At 44.3% G+C, this 16,196-nt stretch overlaps 1 protein-coding gene across 2 annotated transcripts in view; it reads left to right on the top strand.

Annotated features, from left to right (window-relative positions):
* Window positions 1-16,196, top strand: part of DEPTOR (DEP domain containing MTOR interacting protein) — a 187,964-nt gene that overhangs the window by 120,613 nt on the left and 51,155 nt on the right. For both annotated transcript variants that reach the window (XR_007728364.1, XM_050802166.1), the window contains exons 5-8: window positions 4,690-4,875; window positions 9,674-9,808; window positions 13,528-13,598; window positions 15,764-15,868. Coding sequence is in view for 1 of the 2 variants with exons in the window: in XM_050802166.1 (XP_050658123.1) it covers window positions 4,690-4,875; window positions 9,674-9,808; window positions 13,528-13,598; window positions 15,764-15,868 (497 nt within the window). In the remaining variant the exon portion in view is untranslated. The remainder of the gene's footprint in view (window positions 1-4,689; window positions 4,876-9,673; window positions 9,809-13,527; window positions 13,599-15,763; window positions 15,869-16,196) is intronic.

Raw genomic sequence — 16,196 nt, 5'->3', positions numbered from 1 at the left:
TCATAATTTTAAGAAACTTGCCAAAGTCAACTTGAGGATTTTTTAAAAATCTCAACAAACTCAGGTTGCCAGAAATAAATAATTTACCTACAAAATTTTATTATAGCATTACTGAGTATAGTGATGTAGTAAATTTATGTAAAAATTTGACTATCTTCAAGAGGGCCACGTTGGTAGCTATCATATCAAAGTGTGATTGGCTTATTTTTTGGTCCAGGTTGCATTAGGTGAGCCTCTCCTGAATCCAAGGATGGTTTGTTTATTTATGATTTTATTTTATTTTATATTTTATTTTTTGAGACAGAGTCTCACTATGTTTCCCAAGCTGGCCTTGAATGCCTGGCCTCAAGTGATCCTCCCATTTTAACCTCCCAAAGTGCAGGGATTACATGCACGAGCATTCATTGATGACTGATTGGTTGATTGAGACAGGATCTCACTCTTTGGCCAGGCTGGAGTGTAGTGATGTGATCACAGGTAACTGCAGCCTCCACCTCCTGGGATCAAGCTATTCTCCTACCTCAGCCTCCTGAGTAGCTGGGACTATAGGCATGCACCACCATGCCTGGCTAATATTTTAATTTCATTTTATTTTTAGAGACAGAATGTGTTGCCCAGGCTAATCTTGAACTCCTGGCCTCATGCTCTCCTCCCACCTTGGCCTCCCAATGTGCTGGCATTACAGGTGTGAGCCACCACACCTGTCCAGATTATTTATTAAGAACATGTAGAAATAGCACTGAATTAACTATATTTGTCTTTGAGGCCAACATATTTCATTTGGCCAAAGTAAGTATCACCATTTAAAAATTGCGGAAAGCCGTATGAATTATTAGATTAAATGCTGGCACTGGCGCTCTTTTAGTAGGGACCCATGTTGTAAGACTTGATATTTATGTGACCAGAAGAATTGTTCATTAACATATGTGGATAATAAATATAGTTACAACCCTAGATTGCATTTGTTGATATTGACCTAGAGAGGATGTGATGCTGTTTGTGAAATAGCAAAAGAGACTGTTGAACCAGTTGGCATGATTGATAAAGGTGTTAATATGATTCTTAATGGGTTTTTATTATCTAGATTCTTTTCCTAGTGGTTTATAATATTTTGAATTTTACAATCCAAAAAAAAGTTGCCAGGATTGAATTTTTTGTTTAACTTCTGTTTTTACCATTTTTTCCTAAAACATTGGGCAAGAAAAGTACCTGGTATATAGTTAACCTAACTCAATACATGGTAGTTGAATAAATAGATGGATGATCAAACAACAAAAAAATAGTGGAGTCTCGCTCTGTCACCCAGGCTGGAGTGCAATGAAGTGATCTTGGCTCACTGCAACCTCTGACTCCCAGGCTCAAGCGATCCTTCCATCTCAGCCTCTTGAGTAGCTGGGACTAAAGGCATGCTCCATGCCTGGCTAATTTTTGTATTTTTAGCAGAGGTTGGGTTTCAACATCTTGGCCAGGCTAGTCTTGAACCCCTGACCTCAAGTGATTTGCCCTCCTCGGCCTCCAAAAGTGCTGGAATTACAGGCATGAGCCACCGCACCTGGCCTCACTGTGGGGTTTTAATGTGTATTTCCATATTGACTAATGAGGTTGACCCTGTTTTCATGTGCTGATTAGATATATGTGTGTCTTCTGTTTTTGTGTTGTCTATTCAAGTTTTTTGCTTTTGGGGGAAAGTTGCATGAGACGTCTGCATGATGGTGACCAGTTTGCAGAGTTCCTGATGACTCTGCAGATGAACAGAAATGACCCAGGAACATGGCTTTTGGGGCCTGATGTACCACCTGCACTATAGCTCCAAGAATCATGAACTCAAAGTGTAAAATTGAGGCAATAAATAAATCTCAATGGATTTCTAAGATATAAATCGTATAGAATTGGGTGTACCTTCAGACTGATAGTCATACATGAGCAGTTTTGTGAGACATGGTTTTGATTTTTATGATGATCTAGAGAAGGAATAGTTTCTCATAGAAGCAGTAAGAGCAGTGGTTTGGAACTTGGACTCTAGAATCAGATACTGTGTTATATTTCTACCTCTGCCATTTACTGTGTCTTTTTGGAGTGACTTCCTAAACCTTTGGACTTCAGTTTCCTCATCAAAAATAGGAAAAAAAATAAGAAATAAAATAGGCTGGGCGCAGTGGCTCACGCCTGTAATCCCAGAGTTTTGGGAGGTTGAGGCGGGCGGATCACCTGAGGTCAGGAGTTCAAAACCAGCCTGGTCAACATGGAGAAACCCCATCTCTACTAAAAATACAAAATTAGCTGGGTCTGGTGGTACATGCCTGTAATCCCAGCAACTTGGGAGCCTGAGGCAGGAGAATCGCTTGAACCTGAGAGGTGGAGGTTGTGGGGAGCCGAGATTGTGCCATTGCACTCCAGCCTGGATAACAAGAGTGAAACTGTCTAAAAAAAAAAAGAAAGGAAATAAAATAATGGTACCTATATCCCAAGCTATTGTGATAATTAAAGGAATTAGAACATATAAGACACTTACTTAAGGTCATGCTGGGTTTATAGGACACGCTGTATGAGGGCTAGCTCTTGTTATTACTAATTTCAAGTTGACACACTGGCATGATTATATCACTGTAAAGTGTGGATTTGGGCTGGGCACAGTGGTGTGTGTCTGTAGTCCTAGTTACTCGGGAGGTTGAGGCAGGAGGATTGCTTGAGCCCAAGAGTTTGAGGCTACAGTGAGCTATGATCGTGCCACTGCACTCCAGCCTGGGCAACAGAGTGAATCTCTATCTCTAAATAAATTAGTAAATAAATAAAGTATAGATTTCCTTAGGGACTAAGCAGGCTTTATTATTGGATAGCCATTTATTTATGTATTAAACATCAAACATAAATGGCAACAGACAGTATGATTCCACTTACATACTGTTCTCAAAGTGATAACATTATAGAGATGGAGAGCAAAGGTGGTTGCCAGGCGTCAGGAACTCAGTGAAGGAGGCCATAGAGGGGAAACACAGGGAGAGAGCGCCTTTGTCATGTTGTCCTGGTGGTTACAAAAATCTCTACATGTGATAAAACCTCACTGAACTCTATGTGCTCATGCACACAGATGCACACTCACACACACAAATGAGTGCATGTAAAAGCTGATGACATCTGAATAAGGGCTGTAGACTGTACCGATGTCAACATTCTGGTTTGATATTGTACTATAGTTATTTATGTAAGGGGTTACCATTGGGGAAATCTGGGTGAAGGGTACCCAGGAACTCTCTGTACTCTGTTGAATTTTTTAAACAGCTTTATTAAGATATAGTTCACATACCAAGCAATTCATTAAAGTGTACCATTGAGTGGTTCTTAGCATATTTACAGAGTTTTGCAATCATCACAACAGGCAATTTTAGAACATTTTCATCACCTCAAAAAGAAATTGCATGCTGTAGCTAATACCCCTCCCAACCCAACCCCAAGGCCCCCCTCCAGCCCCTGGCAACCACCAGTATACTTCTGTCTCTAGAAATGTCTCTGTTTTGGACATTCCATATGAATGGAATCATACAGTGTGTGGTCTCTGTATTTTCTTTGCAACTCTCTGTAAGTCTATAATTATTTCAAAATAAGAAGTTATTTTGTTTTTTCTAAGACAGAGTCTTGCCCTGTTGCCCAGGCTGGAGTGCAGTGGTACAATCTCGGCTCACTGCAATGTCTGCCTCCTGGGTTCAAGTGATTCTTATGCCTCAGCCTCCCGAGTAGCTGGAATTACAGGTGCATGCCGCCATACCCGGCTAATTTTTGTATTTTTAGTAGAAACGGGGATTCACCATGTTGGCCAGGCTGGTGTCAAACTCCTGACCTCAAGTGATCCACCCATCTTGGCTTCCCAAAGTGCTGGGATTACAAGTGTGAGCCACTGCGCCCGGCCTCAAAATAAAAAGTTTTTAAAAATGAATTGAGGGGGCAGGCGTGGTGGCTCACGCCTGTAATCCTAGCACTTTGGAAGGCTGAGGCAAGTGGATCACTTGAGGTTAGGAGTTCAAGACCAGCCTGGCCAACATGGTGCCACCCCATCTCTAGGAAAAATACAAAAATTAGCCAGATGTGGTGGTAGGCACCTGTAATCCCAGATACTTGGGAGGCTGAGGCAGGAGAATCGCCTGAATCCAGGAGGCGGAGGTTGCAGTGAGCCGAGATCATGTCATTGCACTCCAGCCTGGGTGACAGAGCAAGACACCATCTCAAAAAAAAAAAAAAAAAAAAGAAAGAATCGAGTGTTGCTATGGGACAAGGTCTCTGCTGGGCACTGGGGACACATGAGTAAGTGAAGCCGTGATCACTGCCCCAAAGAGCTTAGAGTTTAGAGGGAAAGACAGAGAAGGGGGCAGACAGTGAGGGTGCAGTGTTATCAGTGCTTTGGTGGAGGCGGCACAGGGGCCAGGAGAACACTAGGAAGAATAGAACTCAGATTGAAAGCAAGGTCAGACAAAGTTCCCCAGAAGAATTGGTTAGCAAATTTTTAAAGTGCATGCCATGTGGAAAGAACTTGGGACCATGGATGGATGGACAGCAGCTCATGTGGCATCTGTGGAAGAGAAGTCTTTCTTGAGACTTTTGTCCCTGTTGCCTGTGGTCCTTTGGCTGTCATGCTCAGTGTCCAGGATGCCAGATAGTCCTCATTGGCTGGTTTTTTTTTTTTTTTTTTCTCCCCAGTGTCCAACAAGCACCCATTTGTGGACAGCAATCTTCTCTACCAGTTTAGAATGAACTTCCGGCGGAGGCGAAGACTGATGGAGCTGCTCAATGAAAAGTCCCCTTCCTCACAGGAAACTCATGACAGTCCCTTCTGCCTGAGGAAGCAGAGCCATGACAATCGGAAATCTACCAGCTTTATGTCAGGTATGCCATCCCAGCGTTTATTGGAGCTCAAGTGTTTGTCTTTTGAGAAATAGTGGAGCCTTGACTCACCTTTGTGAAACTCTGTTCTCTATGGGAGAGTAGACTTTTTACTTATTCATGGCCGGACGTGGTGGCTCACGCCTGTAATCCCAGCACTTTGGGAGGCCGAGGTGAGTGGATCACGAGGTCAGGAGATTGAGATCATCCTGGCTAACACGGTGAAACCCTGTCTCTACTAAAAATACAAAAAATTAGCCGGGCGTGGTGGCAGGCACCTGTGGTCCTAGCTACTTGGGAGGCTGAGGCAGGAGAATGGCCTGAACCTGGGAGGCGGAGCTTGCAGTGAGCCGAGATCGCGCCACTACACTCCAGCCTGGGCGAAAGAGTGAGACTACATCTCAAAAAAAAGAATTTTTACTTATTCATAACCAAGAAGTATGAAAAAAATTCCGAAACCCTAAGTTTTTCTTGGACAGCCAACTTAGATGCCAGGACTCTGTTTTATAAAAGTGTGTATTTGAATTATAAAAGGACTCTCATGCTCTCACTCATACCTTATTTATTTTTCATTGCAAGCCATTCGTGCCTGGCATGATGGCGCACACTTATAATCTCAGCTACTTGGGAGGCTGAGGTGGGAGAATCACTTGAGGTCAGGAGTTTGAGACTAGGCTGGGCAATATAGCAAGACCTCGTCTGTCCAAAAAATTTAAAAATAAATAAATAAATACAAGTTTTTGTTTGTTTGGTTTTTTAGATGGAGTCTCACTCTGTTGCCCAGGCTAGAGTGCAGTGGTATGCTTTTGGCTCACCACAACTTCTGCCTCCCAGGTTCAAGCAATTCTCCTGCCTCAGCCTCCCAAGTAGCTGGGACTACAGGCGTGCATCACCATGCCTGGCTAATTTTTGTATTTTTAGTAGAGATGGGGTTTCACTATGTTGACCAGGCTAGTCTCAAGCTCCTGACCTCATGATCCTCCTGCCTTGGCCTCCCAAAGTGCTGGGATTACAGGCATGAGCTACCATGCCCAGCCTTACAAGTAGTTTTTACATATCATTTAATTATTCAGTTTTGTAAATCACAACTTCAAAAAGCTATCTATTTCAAAGATGAATAAGAAGATTATTTCTGTGGGCATTTACACTGGTAACCACAAAAAAGTGACTGGTTATCCACCCATTATCAGTGGGTGACAGAGAACAAAGAAGAACAATGCAAAGCTGATGCAAGTCTCGTAGAGCATAGCAGCCGAGGGTGTTACACAGTTAAAGTCCGACAGTCTCAGATGTGCAGTTAGCTGTGATGGAAATGATGGTGATTGGATGTAAAGGTGACCTGGCTGTGACAGCTGTCCCTCCATTGATTATGAGTGCTGATTTGGTTGATCTGTCTGTCCAGGAGGGTGTAAGAGGAAAACAAAAATGATGTGATTGGTGTTCACAAATGAGTGCATCCAGAAAATGTGAACTTGAAGTAAGTGTCCGTCTGTTTAAGAGGGTGAGGTGCTTAAAGGGGTATCTTGAACTGCCCTGAAAACTTGGTGTTATCTCGAGAAATTGGTTGGTTTAAGGTTTGAAACTACTGGGCTTAACCCAGCACAATATGAAAGTGTCATGACTTGGTTATGAACAGGAGATGACAGTGAGAGCACTTACAACTATATGTATTTTATTTATTTATTTATTTATTTATTTATTTATTTATTTATTTATTTTGTTTTATATTTTTTTGCGATGGAGTTTCGCTCTTGTTGCCCAGGCTGGAGTGCAATGGCGTGATCCTGGCTCACTGCAACCTCCGCCTCTCGGGTTCAAGCGATTCTCCTGCCTCAGCCTCCTGGGTAGCTGGGATTAGAGGCATATGCCACCACACCTGGCTAATTTTGTATTTTTAGTAGAGTCAAGGTTTCTGCATGTTGGTCAGACTGGTCTCGAACTCCCAACCTCCGGTGATCCGCCTGCCTCAGTCCCCCAAAGCTCTGGGATTATAGTTGTGAACCACTGCACCCAGCCACAACTATATGTATTGAGGCCAGGTGTGGTGGCTTATGCCTGTAATCCCAGTACTTTGGGAGGCCAAAGCGGGAGGATCACCTGAGGTCAGGAGTTCGAGACCAGCCTGGGCAACAAAGTGAAACCCTGTCTCTATTAAAAATACAAAAATTAGCTGGGTGTGGTGGTGGGTGCCTGTAGTCTTAGCTACCCAGGAGGCTGAGGAAGGAGTATCACTTGAACCCGGGAAGCGGAGGTTACAGTGAACAGCGATCTCGCCACTGCACTCCAGCCTCAGTGACAGAGCGAGACTCTGTCTCAAAACAAAACAACTGAATGTATTGAGACATTTCTGTGCCCCAGGCCCTGAGCCAAGCTTGGTTGTATGAATTTTCTCATTTAATTCTTACTGTAACCCTAAGAGAAAGGACTTTTCTTATCCCTATTTTACAGTTGAAGAGATTAAGATACAGAGCAATTAAGTGGCTTACGCAAAGTTAGGAAGTGGTGGGCAGAGCTCAGTCCACCAGCTGTAGCTAACACCAGCTTAGCTCCCAGCAGTTTTGTTTACTCCAGTGCTTTTAATATGCCACCACCTCCCCGATCCCCCACACCCAGGTTCCTCAGACACAGCCATCTGGAGGAGAGAAAGAAGCATAAGCTTCTGTGGGAAAAGAAAGACTGACTGAGGGTCAGGAGGCTAATCCTGTGCTCCCAGGCCAATCTGGTCAGGTCAGGAGGACACACTTGATATATGTCTCCTTAACATTGTAAACTTCTGCAGAGTGATTTTACTTTCTCACAAACAAGGGTTTGCCTGTTTCTTGAGTGGGCCCGATAGACCTGAACAAGTGATAATGATGAGTAGAAGGATATAGTAACCATGGTAACCTGTATTAGTCCATTCTTGAATTGCTATAAAGGAATAACTGAGATTGAGTAATTTATTAGGTTGGTGCAAAGGTCATTGCGGTTTTTGTTGTGAAAAGTAATGGCAAAATTGCAAAAAGTAATGGGGCACAGAAATGTCCTATAGTTGTAAGTGGTCTCATTGTCACCTCCTATTCTGTCCACCAGCTTTAGCTAACATCAGTTTAACTCATACCAAGCTTCATGCACCCAAGCTTGGCTCGGTGCCTGGGGCACAGAAATTACTATTAATGGCAAAAACCGCGATGACTTTTGCACCAACCTAATATCAAGAAAAGAAGTTTAATTGGCTCACCGTTCTGCAGGGAAAACAGGAAGGATGGTGGTATCTGCTTTTGGGGAGACCTCAGGAAGCTTCCAATCATGGTTGAAGGTGAAGTGGGAGTAGGGGTCTCACATGGCGCAAGTGGGAGTGGCAGGGGTTGGGGGTGGAGGTGCCACATACTTTCAAACAACTAGATCTCACAAGAACTCACTTACTATGGTGAGGACAGTGTAATGGGGATGGAACCATTCATGAGAATCCACCCCCATGATCCAGTCACCTCCCACCAGGCCCCACTTCCAACATTGGGGATTACCTTTCAACATGAGATTTGGGTGGGGACATATATTTGAACCACATCATGACCATGAACACCAGCATTTATTTTGGGCTTCCCACGTGCCAGGGTCTCCATGATTTCTTTCATTCAGTCATATACCCTCCCCATGTTGAGAGCCAGCTTACTCCATGACAGAGAACCAAATCAGAAAAGTAAAGACATACACGCTCAAAGCCTGAATGTGTGCTCTGTATTTTAAGCTCCTTCTTCCATGGCTCTGGATGATTAATCCTTCTTTGTTTTTGTTTTTATTTTTTCTGAGACAGAGTCTCACTCTGTCGCCCAGGCTGGAGTGCAGTGGTGCCATCTTGGTTCACTGCAGTCTCTGCCTCCCAGGTTCAAGCAATTCTCCTGCCTCAGCTTCCCAAGTAGCTGGGATTACAAGTGCGTGCCACCATGCCTGGCTAATTTTTGTGGTTTTAGTAGAGATGGGGTTTCACCATGTTGGCCAGGCTGGTCTTGAACTCCTGACCTCGTAATCTGCTCACCTCGGCCTCCCAAAGTGCTGGGATTACAGGCATGAGCCACCGGGCCCGGCCTGATTAATGGTTTTATTTGAAATCAGAAGGCATTTATTTTCACTGTTGATTCATCCCGTGTAACTAGCAAGTCATTTATATCCTAGCAAGGACTGCTCAGCATGGATGTGGTAGTTCTTGAAATAATATCATCTTTTCATGCTCATGATATAACCCACCCCTTGCACAATCCTATAAGACAGCATTGTTCTCACTTTACAGTCAGGGAAATTTAGGCTCAGAGAGCTTCCCTGAGGTGACCCCAAGTTGTGCTACAAGTGGCAGAGCTGGCCAGGCATGGTGGCCCACGTCTGTAATCCTAGTGCTTTGGGAGGCTGAGATGGGTGGATCACTTCAGGCCAGGAGTTCAAGACCAGCCTGGCCAACATGGTGAAACCCAATCTCTACTAAAAGTACAAAAATTAGCTGAGTATGGTGATGGGCACCTATGGTCCCAGCTACTGGGGAGGCTGAGGCAAGAGAATTGCATGAACCCAGGAGGCAGAGGTTGCAGTGAGCCCAGGTTGTGTCACTGTACTCCAGCCTGTGCAACAGGGTGAGACTCCATCTCAAAAAAATAAAATAATATAATATAAAGTAAGAGTAGAGCTGCAACTCAAGCTCTTGTTTTTCTGCCACTAAGACCAGTGTGCTTTTTCCTGGCCTCCCTGGACGTTGCAGCTGAAAGCCTATGTGCTCTAGTGAGCCGAGACCATCCCCTCGTTGACTGTGTGTGTTCTCTGGCCTACGCAGTGAGCCCCAGCAAGGAGATCAAGATCGTGTCTGCAGTGAGGAGGAGCAGCATGAGCAGCTGTGGCAGCAGCGGCTACTTCAGCAGCAGCCCCACCCTCAGCAGCAGCCCCCCTGTGCTCTGCAACCCCAAGTCCGGTGAGTGCCCAAAAGGTGGCCCCACTCCTAAGACTGTGGGGACTTGGGCAGGTCCCTGGGAAGCAGAATCTGAGATAGCAGGAGACTAGCGTGCGGGTTCTAGTAAGTTAGAGCATGCTCTTGGGGTCCACACATGTTGAATGAAGGGAAGGAAGAATTGGGCTGAAGGAGAAATTGGGTTGTAGCCCAGTCTCAGTGAAGGCTGTCATTGACCCAATAAGACCTCAGGAGCTGGGATGGCCCTTCCAAGTTGCCTGGAGTTGTGTTGAGGGGCTGGGCCTTTAGATCCACGTGTTGGCCACTTACTAGATATTGGCTGCCCCTGGGAGGAGGGCATGACCTTGGGCGAAGCAGCTGTCTTCAGAGAGATGGTCCCCAAGACAGCTGAGGGCCGTTGCCATGCCATTAGCACTCCCTGAGCTGGGAGGAGTTCCTGAGCCCTGAAGGGGGTTTTGGGCAGTGTGTGTAACAGTGTTCACAGCAGGGGAAACAGCACTTCCCCCGAATGCAGCCGATGCAAAGATCTGTTGGGGCCCAACACCCTTAAGGAAGAAGCATGGATGTGTGCAAACCCAACTATCCCTGGAATTGACCCTGGGTGCCTTGTGGTTTCAAACTCTGCTCCTCAACCTCCATGGCCTTTATATTCCAGGAAAAAAATCTAGGCACAAAGGTTGTTGGTGAACATGTACTTAGAAACAATCCTTCTTCCACCCAATCAGTTAACCCCCCAGGAACTGGCAATCCATTGAAGCTACCCTTTCTCAGCATCCCTTACCCATTTCATGTCCTCACTGTTCTCCTTGCCAGGATGAGGACATGTGGTCCATCACTACAGCAACTGCCAGAAAACACTCTCAGACCCATTTGTTTAAGGCCCTGTCCAGTTTGTCACCTTCAAGGAGGAGGCTCTGTTCCTTTTGTTCATGTTGTTTCCTCATCATCAGATCCTGGGGATACAAAGATGACAGGTCATAACCCCCAACTCAGTGAATACACCACCTCTTTGGAGAACAAAACAAAATATTTCACGTTAGTAAGAATAAGGACTAATCGATGAGGTTCAAAAGGCTTTGAGAGAAAACTCTGTCATCTAATGCTATTATCTAGGAAGGTGGCTCTTTTTCCTGATCTAACTTTTTTTCTTTTTTTGCTGCCTTCTGGAGAGTTAGCGGCAGGAATAAATGTAACCTGTAAGTGAATGAAGAAACTGGCTTCCACACTGTACTGGCTGAAGAGTTGTTGAGTGCTAGGTTTTTCAATTCCTGGAGTTTGCTGATAAAGCAGAATGAAAAAGGAGAACTGAATTCTTAGAAATGGGATGTTTGAAGCCTTCATAGAAATCTGACAGGCATCCTCAAAGTTAAAAGCAAAAGATCTCAGTTTCAATAAAAGGGTCAGTGGTGCCATAACCATTTTACATGTTTTTGATTGCTTATGATGGAATACGAAAAAAGTGTGAATTACTGAAATTAGCAACAAAATCCATGTTCTCTGAGGTAGGTTAGTATTGTTTCCTCTTTCTCCTTGCCTCTGGGTCAAAGGCAAGAGTTTACTGTTACGCAGGCAGAAGAGAAAGGTCTTGTTTCCTTTCGTGGGTCTCCAAGGACGAGAGCTGTCAGGACTGAGCTGTGGTTTGTAAATCCCACGTCTTACCCATAGTTTGACAAGCTTCTCTCTCACTCTTGAGAGGGTTCCCAAGACCTAGTGAGCTCATCTGTGATTTTTTTTTTTTTCTCAAGCAGATGATCAGGCCTTCACAGTGATGCATTTAAAAATTAATTATCCTAAAGATACCAGGATATGTTTTTTAGTACTGTATACAAATGCCCTAAGCCAGACACAAAAAAAACACAGTACTAAAGACATTGATGTTATCGGTATCATCGTAATAAGCAAATAAGCTTCCAAGGATATGAAAAGAAAAAAGCTTTTCCTGGGCCTCAAAGTTTCTACAGTTTTCAACATAATAAAGAGGAGAAGTGCATTAAAATGAATGGTCAGCACTGCTGCCAAAGAGTACAGTGTGATTCATGTATCCAAATTCATAAGCCCCTGAGGGTTTATGGGGAGTGGAGAGAGAGTTATCTGACGGGGAATAAAAAAGATCTCAGTCCTCAAATATTGACCACTTTTCTTCTCTCCCATCCATCTGCTGAGAGATACTATTTCCATCTTGATGTTTGACCTACTCCCTCTTGTTTAGCGACCATAAATTAATTTTCACTTTCATGAGATTTCTGAAAGCAAAGGTGATAAGATCAGCGAACTGTCACCTCAACGAGAAGCACTGGATTGCCTTTCACTGAGAGGGTGCTGGTCAGACCAGAAGGCCGCGCATGTAACCAGCGGGCAAGGCCCAGCTGCCTGGTGGATCATCAGGCCTCTCCCCACGCTCCCTTTCCTTGTCTGCTGCACACTCATTCCAGGACTGGTATCTGACCTCTGACTGTCACTAGCAAAGGGGATCGGAGGATGCCACTTCACCAGGTTAGGCCCCGTGGCTGGGGCCTTTTCTGTTTGTCTGTGGCACTTCAAGTTCACGATGTCTACAGAGCTGGATTAGAATGGTCCCTGTCCCCTGACCCCCTGGCTATTTGGGGAGGATATGACAGCCCCTCTCCAGTTCTTAGTGAGCACAGGATGGATGGGGAGGTTCATTTCAGTGGGTTTTAGGCAGCCACAAGTCAGGAACTGGCTGCTGTCTGCTATCTTGGTGGGCAACAGCAGCGAGCTGATGTGAGGAGGACGGCATGCCACTATCTTCCTGAGCTTCTAGACCCTTTCTTTTGCTTGCAGGACAGCATGGCCCAGAGTGAGTGTGGCACAGTAGCTGAGAATATGGGCACTGGTGTCTAATGCCTGAGTTTGATTCTACTTCTGCCACCCATTAGCTCTGGAACCTTGGACACAATCAATTTAACTTTTCTAAGGTTGTTTTTGCAGTTATAAAATGGGGATAACAACGATCCTAACTCGTTCATTCTTGTGACGATTAAGTGAGTTAATATATTCACATCACCTTGCATGGTGCCTCTTTAGCACATGTTAAATACTCCGAAAAGCTCACTAGCATTATTACTCAGGGCAGAAAGCAGTGTGTACATGCAGTCCTAGGTATTAAGAAGGAAATGAGGCCGGGTGGCTCACGCTTGTAATCCCAGCACTTTGGGAGGCTGAGGTGGGCGGATTGCCTGAGGTCACGAGTTCAAGACCAGCCTGGCCAACATGGTGAAACCCTGTCTCTACTAAAAATACAAACATTAGCCAGATGTGGTGTTGGGTGCCTGTAATCCCAGCTACTCAGGAGACTGAGGTGGGAGAATTGCTTGAATCCAGGAGGCGGAGGTTGCAGTGAGCCGAGATCACATCATTGCATCATTGCACTCCAGCCTGGACGACAAGGGCAAAGCTCCGTCTCAAAAAAAAAAAAAAAAGAAAGAAAGAAAAAAAAAATTGACCTGTCCTCTTATCCCCACCCCCGCCACTCTTGCTTTTCTTCCCTTTCTTTTTTTCCTTAGCTTTGTAAGGTAGGTTTAGGGTTATGTATGTTTGCTGCTATTTTCTGTCTCCACTCAGCTAAAATATAAAGTGTGAGGCAGGGATCTTTGCTACTTTTTCTACCGATGGTCACCTATGAGATATCAATAAATAGCTGCTGAATACATGGATGGAGGACTTGGAAGTGCTTATGTCTTGACATTATGTTTGTCTGACAGTGCTGAAGAGACCCGTCACCTCTGAGGAACTCCTTACTCCCGGGGCTCCGTATGCAAGGAAGACATTCACGGTAGGCTGATGGTCTGGCCTGTTCCTCCTGTGCTGCCCATTCTTCTGCGCCATGTCCGTGTGTCAATGGGTAGCTTATAGACTGACCTGAAAACTGTTTTTCTAGTTTTCTTTTTGTTTTTAGCATAATTATGATAATAGGTTTTCTTGACCTTAAGGCACTAAGATGCATTAGGACTTCACATGCTTTATTATTCATACAGCATTTAACATTTTTTTGATGTGTTGTTTGTTAAAGAAAAGATTTCCATTATACGCTTATTCTAATTTAATTGCAGATTTTAAGATTGGCATCATTTGCACTTGCATTTGCCTTAAAATCTAATAATTTTATATTTTATTTCCCACCATTAGTAATTTAAATTATTATTAATTTTATGGCAAATGGAAGTGCCAATGATGCCAATAATCCCTTCTGCATTATAATTAATTCTAGACATTATTTAAAACATTAGGGGAGTGTTAAGGTAGAGAAAGGAAACTGTGGGATAAATTGTTCTACCGTAGGCAGGGTGCTTCGACAATGTGAGCATGCCTTGAGGTACACAAGCCTCTGACTTGCTGTGAGCAGCTCCGGACCGCCTGCCCCTTCTTGGAGGTCCTTTAGGTTCCTTCTGCCTGCATTGGATTTCTTCAAATGGAATGAAAGTGCTCCTCTCAGCATCACCACCCCCACTCCCCTTCCCGTGTCTCCTTCTGTCAATCTCCTCAAATTCACATTCATACCCTCTTCAAAACACTTCTACTTCTCCTTCATCTTCTAACTTAGTGGCATTACCTCAGGCTGGGGGAGAATTCTATCCACACTCAGTCACGCAACAAACATTTGCTAAGGGCCGCTTCACATTCTGAATGCTGAGGAGTTAATAGGAGAAAGGCACTGATAACACGTCTGTACCAGAGGAAAAGATAAACTGTACCTTCGGAAGTGAAATTGAGTATAATACACAAATAACAGCAAACTGTAAAGTAATGGAAGTGCCTGAAAATCTTGAGCATTTCCACAAAAATTTTCGTTTACCTCCCTGTTTCTCCCTGTTTTTCCTCAGTCTCCAGCATTGAAGAGAGAGCAGACTGTATTTTGAAAGTATTTGTTTTTGATTTTTAATTTAAATGCCAACATTGTTAGTAATTGATTGTGAATGTGTTTCAGCTGTGTTTTAGTTGGGCTACGTGTGAAAGACGTGGCTAGGAGCTGTCCAGGGAATGAAACTGTCAGCTCTAATAATGATTTCTATAGAAAAGGCCTTCTCTAATTCCAAACAACTTTTGGTTTACAGTCTACTTGTACATTGTACATTGTGAACTTTATGTACTTTTTCAATTTTTTCCCCCCTTGGTGGAGAATATTGTGTTTTTAGAAAGCCAAGTCTAACCTGGGCATGAGGGCTCACGCCTGTAATCCCAGCACTTTGGGAGGCTGGGCGAGCAGATCACCTGAGCTCGGAAGTTTGAGACCAGCCTGACCATCATGGTGAAACCCTGTCTCTACTAAAAATACAAAAAATTAGCCAGGCGTGGTGTTGCGTGACTGTAATCCCAGTCACTCGGGAGGCTGAGGCAGGAGAATCACTTGAACCCGGGAGGTGGGAGTTGCAGTGAGGTGAGATTGCACCACTGTACTCCAGCTTGGGTGACAGAACAAGACTGTCTCAAGAAGAAAAAAAAAAAAGAAAAGAAAGCCAAGTCTCTTCATTTCCCACCATTAGTAATTTAAATAATTATGCTAGACTTTAATGACATTGCAGGATCAAGAGTGTATCATTTGGATACTGGGGAAAAGAACAAACTTAGAGTAGAAATTGTATCCGGAGAGACATTTCAACCATGTTATGACTTTTCCTAAACCTTCTATTGGAGTCTGACATTACATTGTATAACAGCCTAAGAAAGAGAAAATCTTCCAGTTGTTTATTGAATCATGCCCTCACGGGAGCATCTTCTTTCTGCCAAACAGGTTAGATTTTTTTTTTACCACCTTTTCTACAGGGAGATGCCTGGGTTTGTGATAGAAGCAGTGTTCCAATCCCCTGGCAGGGGAGAGAGAAACGGGGGAAAATATGTCACGGTGCATACTTAATCCTGGGCTGGTCTTCTCTCCCTCAGAAGAATAAGCAAATTGCCGGAGACAGTCGGCTGCTTGCTAATTGTGGTTTTCCTCTCCAGATTGTTGGTGACGCGGTTGGCTGGGGTTTTGTGGTGCGAGGAAGTAAGCCATGCCACATCCAGGCTGTAGACCCCAGTGGCCCTGCAGCCGCAGCGGGAATGAAGGTACTAATGGGTCTTTCTCACTCTCTTTTATAACTGTCTTGGGTTCTTCATGCCAAATTGGCCATGATTCTTACTAGGGATCCAAACCCATCTTATTTTGTGTCCTTTTCTATTTCTGCCCTCTCTTTCTTGTTCCCCAAAATCTTTAACCTTTCCCTGGGTCTTCCCTCTCCTCTAATAAACATTTAGAAGTATCTAGCCAGGCGTGGTGGCTCACACCTGTAATCCTAGCACAGGAGGCCAAGGCAGGCAAATCACTTGAGGTCAGGAGTTCAAGACCAGCCTGGCCACCATAGCGAAACCCTGTCCTTACTAAAAATACAAAAAT

Source organism: Macaca thibetana, chromosome 8 (assembly GCF_024542745.1).
Source record: "Macaca thibetana thibetana isolate TM-01 chromosome 8, ASM2454274v1, whole genome shotgun sequence".
NCBI lineage: Eukaryota > Metazoa > Chordata > Mammalia > Primates > Cercopithecidae > Macaca > Macaca thibetana.
The sequence above is the reverse complement of the archived record's forward strand: the minus strand, read 5'-3'. Positions and strand labels throughout refer to the sequence as shown.